The sequence below is a fragment of the Phasianus colchicus genome, chromosome 8, assembly GCF_987193195.1.
Source record: "Phasianus colchicus chromosome 8, bPhaCol1.hap1.1, whole genome shotgun sequence".
NCBI lineage: Eukaryota > Metazoa > Chordata > Aves > Galliformes > Phasianidae > Phasianus > Phasianus colchicus.
The window spans coordinates 8,511,110-8,537,912 of NC_143443.1; the positions used below are offsets into that span (position 1 = coordinate 8,511,110).

At 41.5% G+C, this 26,803-nt stretch overlaps 1 protein-coding gene across 2 annotated transcripts in view; it reads right to left on the reverse strand.

The window, feature by feature from the left end:
• The window catches only part of ANK3 (ankyrin 3), a 315,864-nt gene that overhangs the window by 74,836 nt on the left and 214,225 nt on the right, over positions 1–26,803 (reverse strand). For both annotated transcript variants that reach the window (XM_090144833.1, XM_090144835.1), the window contains exons 18-25: positions 23,326–23,523; positions 21,326–21,424; positions 10,801–10,899; positions 10,613–10,711; positions 10,130–10,225; positions 7,020–7,092; positions 6,759–6,821; positions 389–512 (exon numbers count right to left, since the gene is read on the reverse strand). In XM_090144833.1, the coding sequence (XP_090000959.1) occupies positions 389–512; positions 6,759–6,821; positions 7,020–7,092; positions 10,130–10,225; positions 10,613–10,711; positions 10,801–10,899; positions 21,326–21,424; positions 23,326–23,523 (851 nt within the window). The remainder of the gene's footprint in view (positions 1–388; positions 513–6,758; positions 6,822–7,019; positions 7,093–10,129; positions 10,226–10,612; positions 10,712–10,800; positions 10,900–21,325; positions 21,425–23,325; positions 23,524–26,803) is intronic.

Here is a 26,803-nt window from a genome sequence, read left to right on the forward strand (position 1 = left end):
ATCAAGGAATACTCAAACATAAGCACCAGTTTGAGGGTCAGTAGTGAGAAGAACTCAAGTATTGGTGGTAGTGCTAGATCAGTTTCTAAACCAATAGGAAACTCGCTGTGAGAAGAGGCCTTGAAGATGCTCAGAAAATGGGTAGATACCAGAAAAAATGAAGTTAGTTTTCTGTATCATTGCCATAAGAAGCCAACATGAATAAAGATTGTGAAATAAAACAGCAATGAACGTATGCTTTAAAGGCACAGTATTATCATAACACGGAAATACACCCCGTCTGCTTCGTTTCAGAACAGACTCTAGTTTTGTGTGAAAGAGAGTTCTTGGTTGGTAAGAACTTGTAACTGTGGTGACACACAAACACAAGAAACAGCAAATACAATACCTGGCAGAGCGGGCTCCCAGGCTAAAGCCCATGTAGCCTTCAGCAGGCAAAGAATCATCGCCCAACTCTTTTAGATCCTGGGGTCCGAGATATTTGTCCGTGTCACCTGTCATTGCATCCTCACCTGCCAGAAGAAAAGCCAAGCTGAAATCAGCAGCTGCTTGTCTCACAAATGTTTGTGTGCTTACTAATTTATAACACTCTCCTGTGCTTGCCAGCAAGTAAGCAATCCCATCAAGCCCAATTTCCCTAAGGCTCCTTCTGTGCAGACTGTCAATTATCCGCCCTCAGAATGGGCCTGAGAAAATAATTTTATTGGGGGCAAATATAAGAGGCAAATCTGCGCGCTGACATAAAACCAATGAAATTATACAAGGGGTGACTTTTGCCCAATTGCTTAAGCAAGCTAACGGGATCTTCTGTACTTTGAACCATCCCACTCACTTTTGCTTTCCTTACCAAATGGCTGAGCTGACAAAGTTGGGTCTCTGACACTAAGAAACCAGATGTGAAGCGCTGCCCGCTTGCCCATCAATACCGAACTGTGCAGGAATGTGAACGGATGCTGAGCAACTGAAGAGGCCTACCCTTCACCCTTGGTATTTCTCAGTAACTTTTCCAAGTTTGAATGCCAAAGGGAACTTCTATTTTTTTAACGAAGCATTCCCCAGGCCCTGGCTCACACTGCCCAGGTGAGAGGAGCACTGTACCCAGCCTCCGCCTGGCACAGCAAGACGTCCATCCATGGGAGCAACACAAAGCCTTAACCCAGCAGGCCCTCCCAGCACGCCAGCATCAGGCAGCCCACGTTCACACAAGCACCACCGCCAGCCGAGCTCAAACCGCCAGACACCGAGGTACGGAGCATCGGCTGAGAAGCAGATTCGTGTTTTAGAAAAACAGAGGTAAGAAAAGTTAAGTCTTGGGGGAGGAGGGCGGATGTCGCAAAGGGTTAATGGAGCAGCTCCCTCTCCCTGGGAGTATTTGCATACTATTACATCATGCAAAAACTACATTCTTGCACTGACACAGCAAGTCCAAAATATGCCTTCTGCGGTGGAAGGAGGTTTTCCCCGTTCCCTTTACAACACGGAGCAGAGAGCTTCCTGCAGCTCGTTATTTGCCTATGCTTGTACTCTCCCTTTGTTGTGAACACGTCTCAGGCATGTACAATTGCCCAACAGAGAACTTTCACAGCGGGTTTGCAAAACTCGGGCTCCGCGAGCCCAGTCCGTCCCCAGTCCCATTCACGGCGCTACGCGACTTTCCATTCACTTCGCTCAGGAAACCACCACGAGCGCTGCTTCAAACCAACAATCGGGTCTAAAAATACCCCTTTGGCCACTGCTCGGCGAACGGCAAACAAACACACCAACTTTCCCCTCCAACCCAACAACAACGCTTATTTTAAGCAAGAGTTTCTAAGCTAAAGTAGTCAGCGCGTACCACAAAACATTAGGAAAAACAAAAACAAAAAACATAAACACAAACATTATAGATTAAGTTAAACTTTAAAAGGTCTTACTGTTTTGGAAAGCCATTTCCAGAGCCTGGTCTATAAGGTTTTTTCCCTGGTGTTTCCAAGAATTCCTATTAGTCCTATTAGTCCTTAAGCAGTGATTTAGAGTTAATCTCCAAACCAGCACCAGCAAACTAATCCCTGGGGGTCATATTCGCTTTCCACACAACAACCGAGATCTTCTTAACATCCTGATCTCTTCGTATGTATTTTACGACATGTGCATCTTTGTCCTCTCGATTCGGATCAAACTTCTTTTCAAATATGGAACAAAACGAAAAGTAATGACTACAGTTTAAAAAAAAAAAATAATAAAATCCCTTTTTAATCACTCTGCAGACATCCCTTTAAAGCTTCTGCTGATTGGATTACAGCCTCCCTTGGCAAGCCCCTTGACTGGTGACATAAATGCAGGCACTCGAGCTATTTGTATGTAAATCGGGGTGCTGCGAGGGTGTAGTTTTGCTGTAATTCGATACCGGGGCCGAGCGGGAGTGCGGGGCGGTAGGGAAAGGCGCAGCGCTCCGCCCGCCCTGCCGGGGCCGCCTCCCGCGCCCGGGGCCGCGCCGCTCCGCGTGTGCTCGGGGAGCGGCCGCCAGGTGAGCGCTGCTGCACGGAGAGCCTCCGGGGGCCGGGGCGAGAGGGGACCGGAGGCGGCTCTGAGCGGTGATAAACAGAGCGGTAACATTTGGAAGCTCCTGCCCTTCCGACGCGTGGAGACGAACGCCGTGCCGCTGTCACGAAGCTCGAGTCTGCCAGTTGTGCTGCAGAAGGCGTGAGGTGTTAAGGAGTTCTGCAGCCAGCTGGATGGCTCTGATGAAACGCTCATCAAAGGGAAAGCTGCACCTAGGAGTGGTTGTTTCAAAGGATTCCACAAGCTGTGGGGTGATCGTGGGAGGCTGCAGCGGAATGGGTGGTGCGCGGTTCAGCAGTCCCGCTCCGGTTAGTTAGGTGCCGCTGCCTAATCCTCCTCCTTTTGCGAAATGAGCATGGAGTGCTGCAGCATGCTGTACTCCTGCACAGATGTCCCACAGACGAAGTGGGACATAAGCACTATTCAGAAATACCCAAGAACTGAGGCACTGATTAAAAAACAATGAAAAAAGAGAATATTGCATTGCTTTGTTGCAGTTGCTATCCTTCCCTTCTGCTTTCCTCCACCATCTGCTGTGTTGAAGCAAGGTGTTCCTGTAAACAGCGGGCAGACACAGCCACGGGCAGTCTAGGAATCCATTCAAAACCACAAACAAATGACAGCCACAGGTAAAAGCAAAGGTCCATCTGTCCAAGAACATCCTGCTCTGATGGCAGGCAAACTTCACAGAAGTGAAGAAGAGGACAGGGTGGAAGTCCTCCAGGACATTTCTCTAGCTGGCAGCTAGGGCGAACACAGATTTTTCTGAGAGAGGGGTTGGTATCATCACAAAAGGTTTTTTTTTTTTTTTTTTTAATCATTCCATTTACATTTTGAACTTGCATAGACTTCTTTCATTCCCCAGAGCAAGGATGTGTGCAGGGGTCCCACGCTGCAAGTAGCTCTTGCACTAAGAGCAGTCCCTTTCACTTAGGCTGAACTTACACATCGCTGGTCTCACTTGTGCATCCTGTTTGTGGACTTCAGGGGACACAGCAAGCAGCCCATTCACCACTCCCTTTGCCGCCCACTACTTCACATGTTCTAGCTCATCCCTCGAGATTTTCTTCCGTGATAGATAATCCTACTCTCTTTACTCTCTTCTTCCCTAGAAGCTTTTCTGTATCTCTGATCACCTTTGTCATCTATTCCCAGGCTTTCCTCATTTTCCTGATTCCTCAGAGCCTGTCTCATACAGCTGGGACCTGCAAAACTACAGCACCAGAGCTCTTTTTAGAGGCCAGGGACAAACATGGCTCTCTGGCAGCAGGACTGAAGGGATCATGTGGCTTGTCCCAAGCTACATTTCATTATAGCTTGGGATCCAAACAGACATTTATCATTGGCTTTGCTTTTGCCACTCCCTCATCACAGCCTGTCCAGAGCTGTCTGGTAGCAGAGCAGGACGCTTCTGGTTTTAGCCACGGTTTTGGAGAAAAGCCAGGATCAAACCACTGAAACTTTTGCTGATCTGTAAAAGCGTATCTAGACAGTCTCAGAAAACTCGTGAGTGTAAAAATGTAACAAATTCATCCCTCCTAAGACAGACTGTAACAGACTTTAATTCCTGAGAATGTCCTGACCTGTCTTAAAGGCGCTCATTTCCGTAACCCAGCACCTGCTCTGGGATCAGGCCCTGTGCCCTCACTTCCTCCTCAGGCACCAGCCTAATCTGCCAGAGATGGATTAGCATGATACTTACTCCTACAGAGAGAGGAATATCAATTAAATGGGTTTAAAGCAGTGTCCTTATTTACACCAAAAAAGAGTTACCTACTGAAGACCAAATACTACACTACAGCACTACATGCGCCTTCTAAATTTTCAACACTTAAACTATTGTTGGGTTTTTGTTTTGCCCATTTCTCTCTTGTGGTAAAGCAGTTTCCCAGCACATAACCTCATTTGGCCAAGCTTTCCAGACTCTAGGAAAATGAGTAAAATGAGTCCCTTCTCATTTGGGCCAACTGCAAACCAAACTCTCCGCTACAGGGAAATTACACCATTTCTGAGTAAGTGCTTATTTAGTAGACAAGCAACAAGCAGAAGGAAGCAGCTCCCTGACACATTTGTCTCTGAGCTCTGAGACTGCTTTCAGCTTCAAGCCTTCAATTGCTCTTAGGAGAGAAAGCTTGAGGTTTTCTGCATACTGAGAAATTACAGGGCAAATTTTGCACTGAATGGTTTGGCTGATGACCTGAATATTAAGTGAGGGAGAGCTCAGGTTTGGGACATACATTTGTGTCCATCTCTCATCTGGAAATCTATTCCCTGATTATGAGATTTGTTACCACCCTGAAGGAACACTCTGTCAGCACCCAGCAGTTGCAGGAAAGGGCATCAATATCCTGTCTTCAAGGATGCATAGTGCAGAAGAAAGAGACAGGACAGTGGTTACTGCCTCAAAGCCTGTAATTCCCCACCTCTGCACACTGCAGTACTCTGGCGTGGATTAATAAAATACCTATTATCTGATCTGAGAGCTCCAGTTCAGCAGAAGGCTTTGAAAACAACCTTGTTACGTGTAAGCCAGCCTCTTAGCTCCCCTAGTAACAGCATGGTTGCAGAATACACTCTTTAGGTAAGGAATTGATTAGTTTAACCATATCCTTAATATTTATTTATTTTTCCCTGAAGTGAGAGTTTGTGACTACAAAAACCTCCCACAGATTCCCACTTCCCTTCAGTTTTGCATTTGGCTATTAAAAGTGATTTCATACATGAAGGACGCATTTAATGTCTTGGATCTAATATTCTGACCCTACACAGGCGTTTCTCATCTGCAGCAAACCTCACGCTGTGCCATGGGCTAAGGCAGCTGTTGCTGCTCTATTAACTAACTGTTAGGCATCTGCATTCCAGCCAGTTACAACAATGCAGTATTTTGAGCAGAACAATAGCCCAGAAGAGTTACTTGGAAAACACAGGTGCACAGCAAGAACGTGATCTATTTAAGAATGCAAATATAGGAACACTGACAAACTGAAAACAAAAGCCTCAGTGAATGAATTAAACAAGAGCTGCACATAGTGAGCTTCTCTTACAGCTTTTACACCATACTGCTTAAGTGCTATAAACACGTAAACACATCACTCGGCACAGAGAAGGAGGCTGACTACACAGCCACAAGCTAACTGGATCCAGTCACTTCTCTCCCCACTAGAGAAGGAAAATCTGCAGCTCTAATGCAAGTGACCAAAGACACACATAAAAGCCTCCGGGGTGCTGCCATCATTCCCTTCCTCAACACAAGACCTTCCTGTTTCTAAGCGTGACATGGGAACCTAATCCCACTGTGGCCTCTGGAAACCTGCAGTTCCTGGTGGGACTCATACAGACTCCTGCATGTCCACACCACAGAAGGTCTGACCTAGCAGGGGATGGTGGTTGGGAGGGAAGCAGTTACCAAATGAGTTCTAGATACTTAACAGACCACTGAAACTCTGTCAGCCCAGCCTGACACTGAGGAGTGAGCTGTGATGGGCAAGCTGCTGGTGTCAGTAGCTGATAAATCTTATCCAGAGGCACTGAGAAGACATGGCTTATTGCCCCACTCACGGACTGCACATCACCTTGCAGAATGATACAGAATACAGAAATCCCAGCTACAAGAGTACATCATTAATTTCAAGAAACACAACTTGCTGAGTTCAGCGCAGCATCCCCGTTGCTTAGGACAAAAGTAATCCATGGTGGTTTTGCTGAACATTATGATTAAAATACAGTTTTGTTTTAAAACCTAAAAATACTTCTTTCCACGCTAAGGGTTCATAATCAATATAAATCAATAATTCCATAGCTGAATACACAGAAGAATAAAAAAAAACACAACAAAACCACCCATCCTTTTGTCCTTCACTTTCACTGTCAGCTATTTCTTTTAAAGTATTTTGATATTTGACCCTGTTGTCTGATATTTTTCAGTTGTAATAATAAACCATTTCTCTACTTTATAGAAGCAGCAGCAAAAGGACTCTTCCAGGAAAAGTGGAGGTAATTTCATTTAGAAATTAGTAGTAAGACATTCAGGAAGAAAAAAAAATAGAGATTATCATTAACAGCTCAAAGAGTTTTTGAAAGCGTTCTGAACTGTAAAGCAGAAGTTATTGTTAGTAGGACAAGAAGAAGATTATCTGAAAGGATTAATTTCCAGTAAGACATAGTAAAAGGAAGAGGCTTAAGTTAAATATCACTGCAACACAAAAAAGTACAAATACCTTCTTCAACATCTGACAAATATTCAGCATCGCTGAGTATTTCAGGGGCATTGGCTTTACGAACTGCATGATTTAAATAAACAAAATAATTAAATAAAAGCATAGACGATCAATGAGTCAATAAATCAACGTAAAACAATAATGTATGTGCAGAGACCATATCCAACTAGTACTTCAAAAAAAAAAAAAGCAAACAAAAACCAACACTTCTTATAATAACAGACTGAAAAATAAGTGAGAAGGTTTTTTATTATCTAATACCTTCATCGTCAGACATATCAAGAACTTCATTCATGGTTTCAGGTACATTCATTTTGTGCTTTTCTGTAACAGTCTGTCAAAGAAAAAACATCATTTCAGGGTGTATTTTTATCTACATTTAGCAAAACTCTTGTTTTGATTCTTTTCAACTTTTAATTCCCTGGCTTTCCATAGATGAATATAATTACATATTGAAAAAGAATATACTGAGATAATACAGAAATAAGCAATATTACCTTTAAGCAACTTAAGGGTATTTTATAAGAACTCTCTGAAAAGTCATCTAAATTTTAAGCAGGAATGTGTCATCTATATTTAAACTATACTACTGTTCATTCTGAGGGATATGTTTCTCCTTTCTCAGCAGAAAAATCATAGAATTGTGGGATTTTTTATGTTGGAAAAGACCCTTAAGATCATCAAGTCCAACTATGTAGGAAGCTTGCTCTCAAATTACATGTAAAATTTTTCAGAGGTGCCTCTACAAGAATTGTGTTTTTCCCACAAGTGAAAACAACTGTAACTACATGCAAGCTAAATAAAACCCATTACAGAATTTGTGTTTTAACAAAGAAGCCATTGATTTTCATCATGACGCTTATGTTGATTCAGACCCAAAGACCAAGATAAAAAAAAAAAAAAATTAAAAGCAGAAAAAAGATATCCTAAATGCCTCAAAGCTGCTCCTAGAATACCTGTGTATCCCACAAAACATACAGCCATGCACACTGTACTCTCTCCAGCTGAGGCCGAGTGCAACAAGCACTTTGGTAAAGTTTTAGGTATGCAGGAGATGCTCCAGAGATAGAGTTCATGGAGTGAAGTTCAAAAAATAAGAACCTAAAGTACTCCCAAACTCTGCTAAAGCAGGTTCCCTAGGGTAAGTTGCACAGAAAAGCATGGAGGTGAGTTCTGAATATGTCCAGAGGAGACTCGACCACCTCTTTGGGCAGCCTATTTCAGTGCTCTGTTACCCTCACAGTAAAGTTTTCTCCTGTGTTCATATAGTACTTTCTCTGTTTCAGTTTGTGCCCAGTGCCCCTTGTCCTGTCTGTAGGCACCACTGAAAAGAGCCTGGCACCATCCACTTGACTCCTGTCCTTTAAATATTTATAAGCATTGATAAGATACCCTCTTAGTATTCTCCAGGATGTATAGTCCCAGGTCTCAGCCTTTCCTTATAAGGGAGATGCTCCAGGCCCCTCATCATCTCTGTGGCCCTCCGCTTGACTCTCTCTACAAGATCCCCGTGCGTCTTCCTTGACCCAAGAAGCCCAAAACTGCACATAGCACTCTGGATGTGGCCTCACCAGGATCACCACCCTCAATTTGCTGGCCACATGCTTTTTAAGGCACTCCAGGATACCATTAGTTTTCTCAGCTACAAGGGCACACTGCTGGCTTATGATCAACTGCTGTCCACCAGGACACCCAAGCCCTGCTCCACAGAGCTCCTTTCTAGCAGGTCATCCCTGACTCTGTACTGATTCATACAGTTATTCCTCCCCAGGTGTAGGACCCTGCACTTGCCCTTGTTTGTGTTTTTAATCACTATCACTTCTCATTCTTCATATACAAACAAGAAATGATTAACAAGATCAGATCAAAACAGCTTTTCTGTCTTCATCTATTCCCAAATACTTTGGGTTTTCTCTTGCCTCATAATTACTGTCACACTTCAGCTTTCTTGAGCTACTACCATCCCTTGAAATAGCAGAAGATTGCCTGTATGCTCAAACATAACAAAACCAATAAAAAGCTTCAAAGTTCTTTCATTTTGTGGTATTTTCTTTTTAGGTTTTTAACACATTGCTGTTAAGCCAGCAAAATCACAGGACTTTTTTCAGGCACAGACTTTCAGTAAAGAATAACAATTCACAGTAAAACTAGCTACACTCATCCTGGTTTTATTAAACTTACCTTAGGGAGTTATTTAGCCACATGCCCCCAGAAATAGCTATCTGAGTTTTTAAGATACTCAGCTGTAAATCAGATCTCATGTTTGGGTTTCCACAGTCTGCCAATTACACATTTGTGACTGATAAACAGCGTATTTCAGTTTTTGTGGAAATTATTTCTGTGCTTGTCTTCAGCGTAGGTATTTGCAGATTGTAGTATGGGCTTCTCAGCATCTAACATTTCTTCTAAAACAATTCACAGCCTGATCATTAAGTTGAACTAAAAATTGCTTGTCATCTCAACTGCATTGCAACCACCTGCCTGCACTGACAGACACACAAATGGCTGATGACAAAACATGGAATGTACAATAACTGTTTTCAATCTCCCATATGCTTAAAAATACATACATGCATACGACTCCCCTTTTAAGCACTAAAAGGTTGCAAAAAGGAAAAAGTCAATTAGGAGCTAGTGCTCTAAATTTATGTTCTTAATACTCTGTTTTTGCTTTACTTCTGTGGTCATTCATGGAGGCTCCGCATCTTACGAGAACAGTCTTCATAAGGCAATTTGCCATAAGATCTTTGAGAAATATCTTGAATTCTGGTAATTGCCATTTTTTGATAGGCATTATCTGACTATTTTCTTTAATCTCCTCTGGCTAGCATACAGCACGCCTTCTTGAGAGACAAGACAGATGAGGTGGAGTTAACGGATATGTCAGCTGGGGCTGCAGACACTGGCTGCATGCATAAGATACCATTAACTATCTTTCAGAAGCCACCAGAAATAATGCAAAGAGTCTGCTTCTAAGTAAATTCCATTCACTTTTACTTTGCAGTAATTGCTCTTACATCCAAGTACCACCCTGCATACATAATTCCCTTGTCAAACTGCATCCTCTTAAAAGGGAGAAACAGCTATAGTTTACAAGAAGCCTCTATGAATGTATTTGCCACTACAAACCAGTTTGCATTCATGTCATTTATGCAATAAGCAAAGTATGCTATAAAAAACAGGCCAGCTATGACTAGCCCTTTACAGTGCCATTTTCTGATTGGTTTCTGCCTACATCTGACTTAATATCTATAATGCTAAAAAGAGCTAGGTAGAAATTAGACTGAAATCTCAGTAGACATTTAACTAAACAAAGTTGAATACACTGGCTTAGGAAAAATCCTTCCACTACTGAAATAAACTGTACTTACAATGGTAGTCATGGTCTCCTCTGTCACCACCTTCAATGTGTCAACGACTGAAATGTAGCCAAGTCGCTTTGCAATGGCGAGGGCAGTGTTTCCATTCTAGCAATTGAAAAATTTGTATGAAAAGCTGAATGCTTGAAGTGTACAAATTGCTAGGTAGAGAAAAATGCGTAATAATAAAGTACACAAATGTTTGCATATTGATGACTGATATAGATTTTGGGTAGTAGAATATGTAACCATAAGAGTTTTAGACTACAGAAATGGGATGAAAAAGAAAAACATTGTGCAGATGTTTGCTGTTCTAGTTTTGGAAGAGACAATGGAGGACACAGAACATAGAGGCAACTGAAATAGCCTTCCTCTGCTCTTTTCCTCCCCCTCGTCACATTTTTTTGTCATTTCCCTTACTCAAACACAGCAGGGACACAATGCTTCATGCAGGGTGGAATGACCGAGACTGAGAGGTGGCTTCTTGGCACTTACCACAGTGAGCTCATTGGGCGCCGCACCGTGCTGGAGCAGAACGTTGATGATGTGGGTGTGCCCCTGCTGTGCAGCCTGGTGCAGCGGCGTGTACCCGTTCTGCAGGCACAAGGAAAGGGAAAGACTGTGGTGGACACAGCAAACTTGCTGCCTCCAAAGAATGAGTGAAGCAGAGGCGGAAAACTCACCTTCGTTTTGGCATTGATTTTTGCAGAATGTTGCAGAAGGAAGTTAACAATCTTTATGTTTCCGTAGTGGCAGCCAACATGCAACGGAGTATATCCCATCTAGAATGGACATAAGAAAATATGAGTAATCCCATGCATCCCCTGAGAAAAAAAAAAGCAACCAGACATGAAGCAGCAAAAATCCTGTCAAGTTTTATTTCTTTAATGTGGAAAAAAACAAAACAACAACAAAAAAAACACAGTAACTTTGGAAAATCGCCTCTCACTAATGCCAGTTCAAGTTCCATTCTTCATAAACGTCTCTGACTGCCTCGTATTTCTGTAGTCTTCAACATATGGAACACTGATTAACTATTTGCTTTCCTCTCCAACACTCAGATCATCAGGTCTCCGAGATGATCCTGTTTTTTTAAATGAATGTGTGTATACTACCTTACACAGTGAGTTTCACATGCTTGACTGGTGTTCCTGCAGTGTGATGACAAACAAATAATAGCAACTTACTAAAAACTAAGCATGCTGAGGTCTGCCTCAGCTACAGGGCAATTTGCAGTCCATCCATTCTGACAGAAGTACCCAAAAAGTCCATCAAAATCAGTGCAACAGATGCGTCAGCTTTGCAAGAACAACACAAGCCTACAGAAACGGGAACGCTGATTTGTGAGTTAATGCTTCAAGACAACAAGATTTGATTTTTTTGGTGTCTGGCCTTGTGTACCACAAACTGTAAGGAATTGCATTTCTTGGCAACTGCAAAGATGAGAAAGTTGAATGTTTCTTCTATTTGGTTTCCATTACTAATAAATAGACTAAAATAATCTGTCAGCTTTGAGAGACACCCATCAAATGCTGTAAGGAAAACTAAATGACTTCTTACATTAAGTTTATACATCTTGGAAATTTTTCCAAAAATGGTTAATAGAAGAAGAATATTACCTGTCACTTAAAAACAAACAAACAAAAAAAACCCAGCTACATTAAGTGTTAACACCACAATAAAGTAAAACAAAGTACCAGAGATTGAACAATTTGGAACTAGATCCAGAAGCCTAAACTTGTGGGCAGAAACACTGAAAGATGGGCTGGTCTTGCACTGACCCATGGATCTAATCAGTGTTCAAAAGCAGAAAAAAGGCCTTCAGTTTTCTGCTGAGGAAAAAAGTCTACTGCCCAGGAGGCACATAGAGAGTTAAAAGCTGTCATCTGCCATCCTTCATTTATGCACACACCTCAGTGAGGTGTGGCAAGTTGAGACAACTGGGTCAAAAGCACTGAGGAGGGTAAGTCCAAGGTCTGCCTTGGGCTGGGGTTTAGGAGTCAGTCCTACACTACGTGTTCAAGTTGTGAGGTCAGAGCTACAATTTCCTGTGCAGCCTTCTCTAGGGAATCTGCTCTAGCAGGGGGTTTGGACTAGATGATTTCCAAAGAACCCTTCCAACCTCTATGAATCTATGAAAGAAAGAAAACCCCTCAAACAAACTATTTCCACTGTAGGGAAGTTTCAACTGCCTGCGGGTTTAGATGCACTATTTCCTTCATGACACTTTGACTCTGATGCTACTTCACACAAGTTACCTATTTGCATCTTTATCTGTACATGCTAGTAGATGGTAGCTATACCAGTTACTTTAAATTAGGGTGTGTATATTTCTTTCAGTTAATTACATACTGCCATCTAAAGAAACTTCTAGCTCTGACAACCAAGATGAGTTAATGATTGCAAGAAACAATGACAGATTCAAATTCCACTATTATCAGCAGAATGAATTTTTCCACTGACTTATATGAACACTGGATCAGATGCCAAATGACTACAATGAACTTTTCCTCCTGAACAGCTGTGCAGTGGTAAAAGCCCAAATGCAAGTTAAAACAGTCATTGTGACCTGAACACTGGAACGCTTACAGTCACTATTAGCATAGGGCTGGCCTCAGAGCTTCTAAGCAATGCCCAGGATCCAAGTGTGACATGGCTCCCCATAGAGTAGCTACAGTCTCAAGACTTTCAGTAGAAAGATGAGCACTCTCATACCAAGTACCTTAAACACAGTTTCTGTTGCTCCGCTCCAACATTTCAAATAAATTCAGATTAAACAAACTATGAAAATATCAATTCAAAAGAATGCAGTGAAACCTCCTCATACAAGAAACTTCTACCCCTTCAAAATACAGGCCTATATAAAATCATACATTGTAAGGCCAACTGGAGAGATAAAAGCCAAAGTCAATGGCCACCTTCTGGGAATCCCCTGTTAATAACCCTAAAACATTAAAATCTAGAGAGAGTTGGAAAGCCAGGACAGCTGATCTCAACTCTCACTTTGAAGTAATCGCTTTAAATACTGGAAGGGCATAATGAAATCTCCCTACAGCCTTCTCCAGACTGAACAAGCTCATCTTCCTCAGCCTGTCTTCATAGGAGAGTTGCTCCAGTCCTCTGATCATCTTTGTGGTCCTCTTTTGGACCCTGTCCAGAAGCTCAACATCTTTCCTTTGTCAGAGGCACCAGACTGGATATAATACTCCAGATGGGACTTCATGAGGGCAGAGGAGACAGGGACAACCACTTCTCTCTCCCTTCTGGCCACCCCTCTTTTGATGCAGCCAGGATACTGTTGGTCTTGCAGGCTGCAAATGCACACTGCTGGTTTGTGTTTTTTGTGGGATTTTTTTTTTTTTTTAAATCTACCAGGACCCTTACGTCCTCCTCAGCAGGGCTACTCTCAAGGAGATCTTCTCCCAGTCTGTACACATATCTGAGATTGCCCCAACTCAAGTGCAAAACCTTGAACTTCACTTTGTTGAACTTCATTAGGTTCACATTGGCCCAGCTTTCAAGTTCATTATGGTCCCTGTGGATGACATCTTTTCCTTCTGCTGTAGTAACTGCATCACTCAGCTTGGTCTGCAAGTCATTGTCTGCAAACATGCTGAGGGAGCACTTAATCCCATCATCTATGTCACTGATAAAGATGTTAAAGAGTACCAGTCCCAGAACAGACCCCTGGAGGATTACCACTCATCAGTGACCTCCACCTGAACATAGAGCCACTGACCAATACCCTCTGGCTGTGACCTTCCAACCGGTTCCTTATCCACCAAATAGTCTACCATTCAAATCCACATCTTCAAATTTAGAGACAAGCATGTGGTGGGGGACCATGTCAAAAGCACTGCAAAGTCTAGGCAAATGACAGCATTAACATTCCCTTTGTACACTGATGCCATCACTTCATTACAGAAGGCCACTAGATTGGTCAGGCACAATCTTTCCTTGGTGGAGCCATGCTGGCTGTCTTGGATCACCTGCTCAATCTTCATGTGCCTTAACATGCCTTCCAGGAGGATCTGTTACATTATCTTCCCTGACACAGACTCAGAGGCACACCAGCCTGTAGTTCCCAGGGTCTTCCTTCCCCCTTTCTTATAAATGGAAGTGATGTTTCTCTTTTTCCAGTCACCAAGGACTTTGCCTGACAGCCACAACTTTTCAAATATGATGGAGAGCAGCCTGGCAACCACAGTCAGCTCCCTTAGGATCCCGGGATGCGTGCCGTCCAGCCCCATGGACTTGTACACATTCAGTCTCATGAGGTGGTCTCAGACTTGCTCCACCCTTAGCATGGGGTAGAGTTTGCTCTCCCAGTTCCCACTAAGAAGTTCAGGGATGTGAGAAAGGTGAGAATCCCAGCTGCCAGTGAAGACTGAGATAAAGAACTCATTAAGTACCTCAGTCTTTTCTGTATTTGTATAGCCAGTTCTCCTTTCACATTTGTCAGAGGTGGTATGCTCTCTTTGGCCTATCTCTTCTAACCAATGTACCTATAGAACCCCTACTTGTTGTTATTAACATCTATCACCAAGTTCAGATCCATCTGCGCCCTGTCTTTCCTAATCCCATCTTTGCATGTCTGGACAGCCTTCCTGTATTCTTCCCAGGTGACACATCCTTGTTTCTACTGCCTATACATGCCCTTCTTTTCCTGCAATTTGACCAGCAGGTCCCTGCCAAGACACGCCAGTTTCCTGCCTCCTTTCTAATTCTGAGGGATGGAATGCTCAGGAATGCATCCTTAAAGAGTAGCCAGCTTTACTCCACTCCTTTGTCTCTATGGACAAAGGGATGTGAAGTCTTTATTACATTTTTTAGTTTCCTGGTCACAGCCTTGTGTGACCCAACTTGAAAGACCAGGAGGGAATAGTAGCTGTACGGTTTCATCATACCTAATATCATCTTCTTGATGTACAAAATGTGGGTCCCTAGCTAGCAGCAAAACTCTCTAGAGAGGTTATCCAGGCATCAGATGGGTACCTCAGTGCTGCTCAGCAAAGAGTCTCCAATTACTAAGAACTTACTACTGGTGCCTTTGTTTAGCGGCACCAGTTGTGACTTGGGTCTTTGGTTGAACCTTTTTAACATGATTACCTCTTTCCAGTTCTGAGCCACTGTTGGTACCTTCTCTCTTCCACAGCTGAGCTTGAAATTTATTGTTAGTGCGACTTCAGAAGCTTCAACATCCCAACATACTCACTGAAAACAGATATTGTTAACTTTTCTGAAACACACTGACTGGCAAATTCTGTGATTACGCAACCAAATTTACTATAAAAGCACTGATTGTCATTGCTACTTCCATTCCTTATAGAAATGTATCCAGGAGGCTAAAATATTTTGCTTCAGGAACTATATATACGTATATTTTTATATATAAGCCCTGAAATTACAAACATTTCTGCAAAGCAGAGTCATATTTACTGGCATAATCTCTAAGGGACTTAGCAGACATCCTAATATTAAAGAAGCTGTTTCCAAGAAAATCATGGGTTTTGTTTAATACAGCTCTAAAGCACACCACCTTCTCGCAGTCAGTTGCCACGCTGCTTCTTGTTCTAAAGAATGAGCATCAACATGGGAGTTAGCAGCTGGGAAAGGCTTATCAAAAGCCACAAGACTAAGTGCCAAAAAAATGAAATCAGAAATACTTAGCTTTTTTATCCTCATGAAACACGCAAACAGAGCACTTTTTTGGGTCCTCAATTTTTTGAAGTAAATTATCACAAGCCTCATGTGTCTTGTCAGTGTATTACTTTAATATCCTCCAATGGCAATAACCATAAATCCCAGCAGCTTGAATGATTGCCCATTTCTAGTCATGCTGACTCTCAAGCTGCTATGCTTTTGTTTTTCAGCTGTATATGTCAGACAACTAAGCTACAGTACATCAGCGTTGATAAGGCTAGAAAATGCTCTTGTTCCAAAGATCGCAAAGGCATTCTGTCCTGATACAACATAACAAGTAAACCTATATGTACTTACACACACACACTGCAATGCTGAATCACAGCCTAACATGCTGAATTCTTTATCTCGCATTATTAGGCTGGAAATTTCTAGGTAAATGTCTGGTTAACAACTGAGCTTGCACCAAGAGTCAAGGGGAGAGGAAGAGGATTACCATGAAGATGCATTAAGATACCCATGTTTAAGTGTTTGTTCTGTGAAAGTGATTCTTCCTCATAGCATGTTCCACCTTCTCTGCCCCCCTCCCACTCTCTTTCTGCACTTGAAAATTGGTTATTCCAAAAGAAAAATGAGATCACAGTTAGGAGCCGCTGTAGCACTCAGGCCGCTATGGGGCTCCTCTCAGAGCAGGGCAGGCTGGGCTGAATAAATCTCCGAATAAATCTGATACAAAAGGCCCAGCTCAACCTGCTAAACAACACTGTGACCTCTCAGTCACCTTTATCTTCTACCAGCACTGCAGTCTTAGGAACAAAAGGCAGTTTTATGATGGCTTTATTACTCAGACAGTTGCCAACCAGGGACTAAGAGACCACCAGTCCCCCCAGAGGCACAATACCAAGCACGGTATAACAACTGTTTGTCAAAAACAGTCTGCTCAGAATGAAAATCCTTGACTGAACCAGCACTCTCCTCCCATTGGTCTTTGTTTGTCCATCCATCACCTTAATGCTTATCCTACAGTAATGCTATCCAGCAGGAAAAGGGTTGAGAAATGACATGTGGAGATTTGCTGATCCATGAAACAATATTTACTTGTGCCAATTCTCAGCACAGAAGCCCTGCAAGGAAACCCAACATCACATGTGCCAGGACAGCTTTTACACACTCAATGTGATTACTAGGAAAAGAAACATCTGCTCACTGCACAGCTTCAAATTAATTTTAACCTCCCAGTATTATGTGCAAAAGGAGGGCATAATACTGGAAGCTGAGATAGACGTGATACTGCACAAAAGTTTCATATCAAGTAGTCTTTAGCGTACCTAAATTCAGACACAAATGCAACGTCAGAATGGACAAAAACTGGTGCCTTTGCAGCAGGACCCTATTATGCCTTCTCTAAAACACTAGATTTGATTTTTTAAACCTTTTTAAATCACACAGACTGATCTCCCACAGAAGAGGTTTTCCATGGTATTAGATCTTTTTTTTCTTCCTTGCTATAGCTTCAGGGTATTAACCATGTTTCTGCCCAATCTTCGCTTTTAATCACCCAAAAAACCCCAAATCATATCCGTGGCTCTGTGAGCGTGAGCAGAAATAAGAAGTACTTCCATGTGATAAAGCTGCAAACTCTAGATGTTTTCAGAGGGACTGTAAGTTATGTATAAGCAATGATTAAAGAACTTGCACCAGAGGTGGAAGCTGAAAGCTCACTTGGCCCTACTAAAGATGCTGAATGACATGCTAAGATATTAAGAGTATTTCCTTCATTGATGGAAACTGTGTGGGAGTGACACAAGCAACACTTATTTCATTGGGAAACATGATGATGAGAGAATCTAATAAATAATAATGATAAAAGACTTGGCTGTTTGTCCAGCCTACAACAAATAAGGCAATAAAAGCATATAAAATAAGAGAAGAAAACGAAAGGTTAGTACTGACACTGCTGGAGGCCCATAGAGATCCCCAACATAATGTCACTGAGCTGTACAGACTGACTTCTTGGCTTTTAGAGCAGACATGGCCACACCTCTGACACTCTGTGCACAAAGTAAAAAACCTGAACTGGATGTGCTGGATGGTATCATGCAAACATGCAAGCATAGCAACAGTGCTTTTGGAGCCAACTCAGCTGTTGCTGTATCTTTCTCCCCAGTGCCTCTGGTTTTAGGGGAAGCACGCACAGACATTTTATTCCCACAGAACAGTTAATCCATTTCAACAAGAGAGCCTGTAACTACAGAACTGCTATTTTACAAAGCCAGTCATCCAAACTTTACCTGTATAAAACATGAGGTCAAGATATCTTAGCTTTTGCCGCACAACTCTTTTTCCTTCATTGTAGAAGTTCAGAGCTTGCTGGCTCTTTTCTTAGGAATGCAAGATAATCTTCAGTTAATGCAGAAACTATTCCATGTTAAAATACAGGGAACTGCATTGCAACTTCTCCTATATCACAGGTTGTAATGAGTGGGTATCTGACAGATAACTTCCACATAACTGGTTGTGAGGAGACTGCAGAGGTCACTGCTGCAAACCCAGCAGATGACACCCTGCAGAAGTCAGTGAATAAGCACCAAGCTCACTCCACTAGAATATAGTACTACAAGACACAAGGGACTTTCTTCCTAAGGAGGAGATGAGTTAGCACAGTAGGCAAAAGTACAAGCCATCACCATAGACCTACAGGGTTAATAGTTACGTTCTCCCAGACATGGGAGAATTATTATACCCAAGAGGAGTTCTGCATAAATACACTGAGGACTTTGCCTGACCTATGAGTTCCTGCTCAACATCCTGGCAACTATGGGGATGTCCCGTGGAAGCAAACGTATGCTAGGAAGCAATTCTTTACTTACAGTAGTTATGTGTATGAGGAACAACTGAAGAATGAGGGTGAACAACAGGCATCCTTTTTTTTTTTCTTCTTGAAAATGAATCAACTATTACCAATGACAAGATTCAAGCTGTCAAATTCTTTGTTCTTTGTTGTTGCTTTCCTTTTTTTTTTTGTTTCACTTGTGATGGTTTTACTTACTGACTAGTTCAACTTTCACAGATACAGTTAAGAAATTCAGCCCCATCCAGAATTTGAAGCTCTTTTCCCATGTGTCTCTTCAGTTTCATGCTTGCTTGACCACACTGCCATCCTGCCAGGTGCACAGTTCAGCACAGAGCTTGTGTAACTGCACAGGTTTTCCCTGAAGCACAACAAACATGCTCTTCTTTTCAGCTGTGACAGTATCTCAGCACCACACCATGTTAATGTGACTGAAAGGCCACTACTCCAGAACTGGATCCTATTTGGACATTGGAGAGCAGGCAAAGGGGACACATGACTGCCTGCACCTGTTGATGTAAATATCTCCTTAGACTGTTTACTATTTGTGGGATGGAGAAGAGTGGGAGAAAGACAGAGACAAGTTTTACAGGCTAGGAGATGATTCAGCTCTTGACCAAGTTAAAAGAGCAGATTGTTCTACACAAACCAAAAAGAGGTAGATCTTTCTTCAGAAAGGCAACCAGTTACATCTAAGGAAATCATGCAAAGAATGAACCAGGGCTGATCTTATCTGCTGCTGAATAATTTAGCAAGCTGACAAGAACCTACACTGATTCATCTGGAAAACAGGTTGAGAACAGGTTACAAAAGTATAAAGCTAGACAAACTCCTGGGGTTTCATAAGGACTATATTAAATTTCATGCCAGAATAATATCACTGAAATCAATAGCTTAAAACAAAAGTGCAGGTGGAATTATACAACAGAAAGTACCTATGACTTTTCCTGTTATCATTAATTATAATCAGCCAACCTGCAGCAAGAGATGATGATGGATTCAGCCTTTTCTGAAATGTCAGTGTGATGACAAAATGATAGTACTGTTGGACAGCTGAGCACACATTTCTGGGATGCAAGCATAGCACCTAACTTGGGGGTACACAGTTAACAGATTTTTTAATGCTTCTCTCTTGCACAAGTCTCTAAAATATCCAGATCAGACTGTGGGACCTCATTTATTTTCACAGAATCACAGAATGGCCCGGGTTGGAAGGGACCTCAAGGATCATGAATCTCCAACCCCCCTGCACAGGCAAGGCCACCAACCTCCAGATCTGGTAGTAGACCAGGCTGCCCAGAGCCCCATCCATCCTGGCCTGTAACTCCATCAGGGATGGGGCATCCACAACCTCTCTGAGCAGCTGTTCCAGCACCCCAGCACTCTCACAGGAGAGAATTAATTGATCCTCAACTCTCAGGGATTATTTTAGCTGATTTGATTAACTACTCTTCAAGTACTTGATCACATCTGATTTCTTAACCAGCTAAATGAACGTCTCTTAGATCCAGGTGATGCATGAAGAATTTAAGTGGAATCAACACTGAGATCATCATCTTTACATTCTAAGCATAGTATACACCAAGTATAAAATAATTTCTAGATAGTTTGATGGAATTAGGTCACAGACACTGTACACAAACCAATACTGTCAGGTAGGAGGAGTTATTGCTTGGGGTTCCAAAATCCATTCCCAATCATTCTAGAAAATCCTTATAAATCCTCTTATTTGGAAGTCCAGGTATTTACTTTAAGCAAAACTATTTCTAGACCAGTAAGTCTGAAAGTGTCCATCACCATGTATATGTATCAGATAACAGTAATAAACAATTTCAGATTTGTCCTGAAGAGGTATATGTTTCAACTTTAATAGTATTTCTGATGACAGAATTGAGCAATATTTACCTAGTACCTAACATCAGGTAAATGTTGGCCCATTCTCAGTTTGGGGCCCTCAAAAAAGTCAGCTTCCTAGAATGTACCAGGATTATGAAATAGACCAGTCCACTATACTTTGCAAAATAGAATGGCTGAGAAATGTAGGCACATTCAGTCATGAAGGCTGATTCAAGCTCCAGGAGCAGGGGTAAGTCTTTACTGATGAACTTGTAGAATCATGCCTATGGATGACTGCTTAGTAACAGCTCAGCAAAAGACGACTACTCAATTCCATAAACTCTATTAAGTCATGGGAAAAAAACTATTAACCACTTAATAACCAGGAACACCTACTTTGCATTTACACTGTTTCTCTAGCTGTAAATATAGATGTTGTAAATTACAGTTCTCCTGTGTTTTGTTTCTACTGTTAGATGAGCGCTAGTTTACACTTGCAACGTCTAAAACCTACCAAACCACGAGTGTGTGCATATGGTAAAAGATTATATGACACCCTGTAGAGAGAATTCTAGTCTTTCTGAAAGTTTCTTTACATAAAAAACAGCTCAATCCTGCTTACCTTCAGTAAAACTCAATAGCAGGAAACATCTATATTGATCTAAACATTTGGCAAGAAATAAGCTTACAGCTCACAGACTGAGTATAATACTAAACATGGAGGTTTACATGTCTTTAGTGTTCAAAATATAATCCACAACAATTTGTTACAAGGAATGTTTCACTGCTATTTTTTCTGTTTCACTCTGAAACTGATTACTAGACCAGTTTACAGGCTTCTGCCTCCACGAAAGAAAACAATACAGTGGCATCCATACCTTTGTCTGAGCATCAACAGCAGCTCCTTGGTTAACAAGAACCTCTGCTACATTGACTCTGTCCTCTTGAGCAGCCAAGTGCAATGGTGTCAGTCCACTCTGTAAATGAGGAACAGCAGGTAACAATCTTGAGAGGTGAGACAAATATTAAATACAAATTCAACTATCAGTAAAATTCAGAAAGTCCCGCTGAAATTAGAGAAGTAAAAAATTCTACCTTCACTTAGAAGCTGTGTATTGTGATTCCTGATTTATTCAATTGCAAGAAACTACAACTTAAAAACTATGAAGATAATATTTCTTTCACACAAAGAACATTTCCTTGTGTAACTGTAAATACAAAAAGCAAATTATATAATGCACTTGAGGAAAAAGCCACACAGTATTTTTTTCCCTCCTGGCTAATTTACTTCCTCAGAATGAGCAAGACTTTAAAAGAAAATTTGAATAATTGCTTAGACTTCTACAAGATTTCTACCAGCAATATATGCTCAGATTTAAGCCTTACCTATCCTTAAAACCAAATCAATCTCCACAGAACTGCATACATCCCACCCACAACTTGCAGCATGGACTCCTGACTAAAGGCAGTAACAATACTGCTCTTGAAAAGGCAATGCTGATGACAACAATGGTTAGGTGGGTCCCACCGCATGAATATATAAAAGTAATCAACTGTAAATTGAGAACAGGACCTGAATATTATGGGCCAAACCTTCTTCAAAGTTTTATTAAGTGCTCAGTGTCGGCACTGAGACTCTGAGCACTCAGTTCCCAACTACCCTGTGGACTCTGAAGAAAACAAAGGGCCTTTTACTTCCATTGCAAAACTCAGAGTTGTTGTGCTTTAAGTGTCTAGCTTCATATAAAGGTGCTGAGTTCAGAGGAAATGTGCATTGCTAAGCAAGTACAGGATAATTATTTTCATAGGTGCTGATATCTGTATAACGAGAAAATAAGAGATTGCAACCAAACAGCAATGGATTGGAAGATGTTGCAGGTAACTAACGGTGGGACTGCATCAAAATACCAAGCACCAGTTATCATGCTCTCCATAGCCAGTGTGATGCAGAATGTGTACGTGGCAGACTGTACGGCAGCGGTACAAAACAGATCCGACGCTGCACAAGCCCACACTCTGACATGAGGGAAATCAACACCCTCAAGAGAACCTATTCAAGGAGGGACTGAAAATAAGCAACCCTGTGCTACACTGTCCACAGCCTCAGAGGACACAAAGTCTTCCTATCTACTGAGAATGAGAAATGTTAACCATGAAAAATTTGACTCTTGCCTTTCTACATTAGCCACCTGAAACTGCCATCTCTGATGGCTAGGGAGAGCATTTAAAGAATAAAGGCTGCACATTTTCTAGAAACATTACTATAGAGTAGACTTAATAATCTGTAAAATTGCAGAAACTAAAATCTACTAGCTTTCCTCTTCCTGACCTCAGGAGAAACTACAGTAAAAGTCACTGTGCTGTAAGGAACATCCACTGGGGAGGAAGAGTCACTTACTTTAATGAACAACAACAACAAAATCTCTGACCACCTCACTGTTACAACCTCATAAAACAAACAAAGAAAAAAACTAGTTTCCCTTAGCAAGTTAGTTGTTACCATTACTTAATGGACAGGCAATCTCTGAAGACACCTAAGTGACTCCCCAGCACCACTTAACCACTATGGTGAGGAAGACATTTTCTCCAGTGGCATATTTTGGCAGATGAGCATAACATGACAGGGAGAGAGATGGGTTTATAAATTCCTCTGCAGCATATGGTGCTAGAGCTGGAGACTACAAAACACAGTTCATTCAATTTGACAGAGCACTTGCTGCACGCTGCTCTCTTTGCTATAAGAAATAGCAATATGTATTCAAACACCTACGGTGTTTTTCAGAACCTGCAGAATCATACTGGATAAAACTGGAAGCCTCTATCCTTCCTGTCACTATGTTTGTTTATTGCCTTAGCACCAAACAGAGGAAACACTTACCTTGTTGCTGAGATTTACATTAGCATTTCTAGTAAGAAGTAAGGACACCATGTCCACATGGCCGTCCTGTGAGGCCAGATGTACAGGGGCAATACCCTGCCTGGTTACAGCATTGGCATCAGCACCATATTCCAGCAGTGTAGTTGCTATGTCCATCTGGTTTTTCTTGGCAGCTATGTGTAGTGGCGTATAGCCGTTCTGTCAACAGAAAGCACTTCATTGCAAGCTATTCATTAAACAACGCGATAGAATCTTTAACAAAGAGAAGAGCAGGATGTGTGTTCATAACTTTCAACAGCTGTTACTGACTTGTGGTTTTTTTCTTCCTATTTCCCAGTGTGAATGAAAGCATTGTGTATACGAAACACGGCTTTTCTTGCAGCGTTTAGTCTAATTCTACCAACAGACTTTCTTGGTTCAGATCAAAGGAAAATTAAAGCATTTTGTCTTGTATTCTTTTTTTGCTTGTTTTCCTTCTTTTCTCTCTTATCAATGTATACAATTTTGCAACTCTAAAAGATGATTTGGCAGAAAATAAAGCAATAGAAATAAATGATTAGCATACAAATGCCAGAATACTGACCAATAGACAACTAAATCACTTTTGGTACAGACTGCAATACCTTTTTAATCAAGAACTTTCCATCACTTAGAAATGTATCAGACTTCATTTTAAAGGAAATGGCAAACATGAATGCATATGCATATGACTAAGAAGTTAAGACCTCTGCTGCATGAACACTTCATATGGTATAGTAAATACCATGTGCATTTCAGATTACACAGTCCAATAAAATCTATCTAAAAGCACAAAATTATTCACCTGGCTCATGCCCTCCCTGCACCCCACAAGGCAGCAGAGCTGGACACAATAGATGCAGAGCAATGCAGGGGAAACAGAGAATAAATGCACAGGGGCACACAAATGTTTGTGAGACTGCACCAGTAGTAATCTGGAAGAGATTCCATAGCTTTTAATGTCGTTTGGTTTAGCCCTTAGCTACTAAGATATTGCAGAACAGTCAGCATAACACAGCTCATACTGTTTGTTCAAAATGCAATTTGCACCAACTTGAGCAGAGTGGGAGTGCTCAGCACCTCAGCAAAGCAGACTGCAGAACTTCCAAAATGACACCCAGGAACAGCAGTGCCACAGCTAATGAGGGGGGGTGCATGGGCATTCATGTTCACTTGGAAGATGAAGTGCATCAAGAAAAACAAATGCAGTCCCCTCTCTCAGACTTCCCACATAAGACTGACATGTAAAACAGACACCACCACATAAGCACCTATTCTCTGTGTTAAATCCTACATATCATATATTTTGTAAAGTAACAAATGCACTTTTGAGAATTTTCCTCAGAAATTGACATACTTCACTTTTAGTGGAATGACAAAGAACAAGTCACCAAGAGAAGGCAAAGTGCTGAAAAACAAAAACTGAAGCTCAGACTCAGATATTATCTTCTCATGGTAAGGGCTGTACTCTGTCATTACAAATAAATGCAGAAAGAAACATAAAAGTTTGGAGGGACAGTATTGGGTTTTTCTGGTTGCCAGGAAAAAGGGGCAAAAAGGAAATAAGGTTAAAGATGGAAGAACAGAGAAAAAATAAGCCTTGAGAAGGGGAGAGGGAAGGAAGGCATTACAAAGTGAATGCCAAATTAAAATAAAGCAGAAGCCTAATTTTAGGCAATAAGAAAGAAGAATAATTTATCTGAAGAACTGTATTAGAGTACTGTATTGGACACGGCCACTTCCCATACCCCTTCACTGATCCCTCTACAAGGCCTGGCTAACAAAACAAGCAATTCTTAAGATGACGGTTGAAGAGGAGTGTCATAAAGAAAGCAACTGCTGATTAAACTAACTGCAGAGCTAGTGATAGCATAGAGAGTTATGATGTAACACCCTTATTTATTCGGCCAAATTAACAAAATGGGAAATCATCTGCTGTTACCAACATCATCTTTCAGATGACTGCACTGTGGGTGCCTAAAGCAACAAACATTCTACCATTAATTTTATTTAGTATTGATGCTCTGCTCAGTGTGTTCCTGTGTACTTGCTGCAGAAGACTAACAAATGCTCTCTTTCAAGAAGATTTACAGCCAGCACTGAAAGCCTGAAGTGGCAGCTGCAAAATTATTATTATTATTTTTACAAATGGGGAAGCTAGGGTGACTTGACATCTGAGTTTGTGTAGTATTATACTGTAGGCTATAGTGCTTCCACCTTGGTTTGTGCTTCCCAAGCTTTCTGCAGTGGGTACCGCAATTCCTGCTCCTACATGATTCACAGAATCCAGAGGTAGTGAAACAGGCAGATTCTTTCAGTTGTAATTGGAAAGTCAGTGTCTTCTCATCCCTTTCAGAAGGTCCTTCCTTCCCCACAGTGGCATTTAGGACTGCTGTGTTGCAGTAGTAAAAGATCGGAGATCAGTTCAGTTCACCTCCAGGGGCATCGCTCTGGCAGATTGCCACTATTGGCATTTATTGATTTTAGACTGTGCTATTTCTGCAGGCTATCCATGTTTATTTAACTTTTGCACCATGAGCTCTGGGAGCTCCCATGTATGACAGTTTCTTTCCTCCTCTTTAGCCATGCAGAAAGGCTCTCCTATTATGGCTGTACTCAGTCATGTGTAAGTGGAAGGCAATCAAGGAGAGATGCCTGTGTCTGAAAGTGCTCTGCTAGCTCACCCTTTTCCACAGTGTTTCTTCATGGTGATTTTAGGAACATATCTGGATTGTTTCAAACAGGATATTTACACCACGCTTACCTAACAACCTGCACAGGTTTGCAACCTTGTTTTACTTATCACTGTTGTCCAACTACTGATTATGTGACATATTTTAAACTGGGATCCATAGAGGAGAAAAACTTCAAGATCCTCTAAATTTTTTTATTCATAAAACTGTCATACGTTTAAGTATTTATTCTTTCACATCTGAAATCTTAACACTATGCATTGTCTTGAGAGTAAATTACAAACCAAGCAGGGCTATGATTAGTTTTCTCAACTGCATTTACACTCAAGTAGACATACTATGAAGCATATCAGTAACACTGTATGTTGCGCTGAGAAACTTTTCACATCTTCTGTGGCACAATACAGGGACACTACTCATGCACAGCAAAGAATTATGTCCAAGCTTGCCCTGTGAAGGTGTTAAGATGCAGTGATACGAAGTTGGCTGGATTTCTGAAAGTATGGAGATGGGACAAGTGAAGGCAAGGCTCAATCTTCAGTGAAACTAATAATTTCAGATTTTTCTACATCTACACTTGCTTTTATTTTTTATTTTTATTACTCTTTTATTAATCTGTAAAATCATTCTAACAGCTTACAAAGCTTTATGTGGTTGTGAAATTTTATAAACAAGGTCACTGAGTTCTCTGCAATTGCAAGCGCATACATTCTAGAAAGAGCAGGTAGACAGGAAAAAAAGTGACAGAAAGGCTAGGTATTATTCCC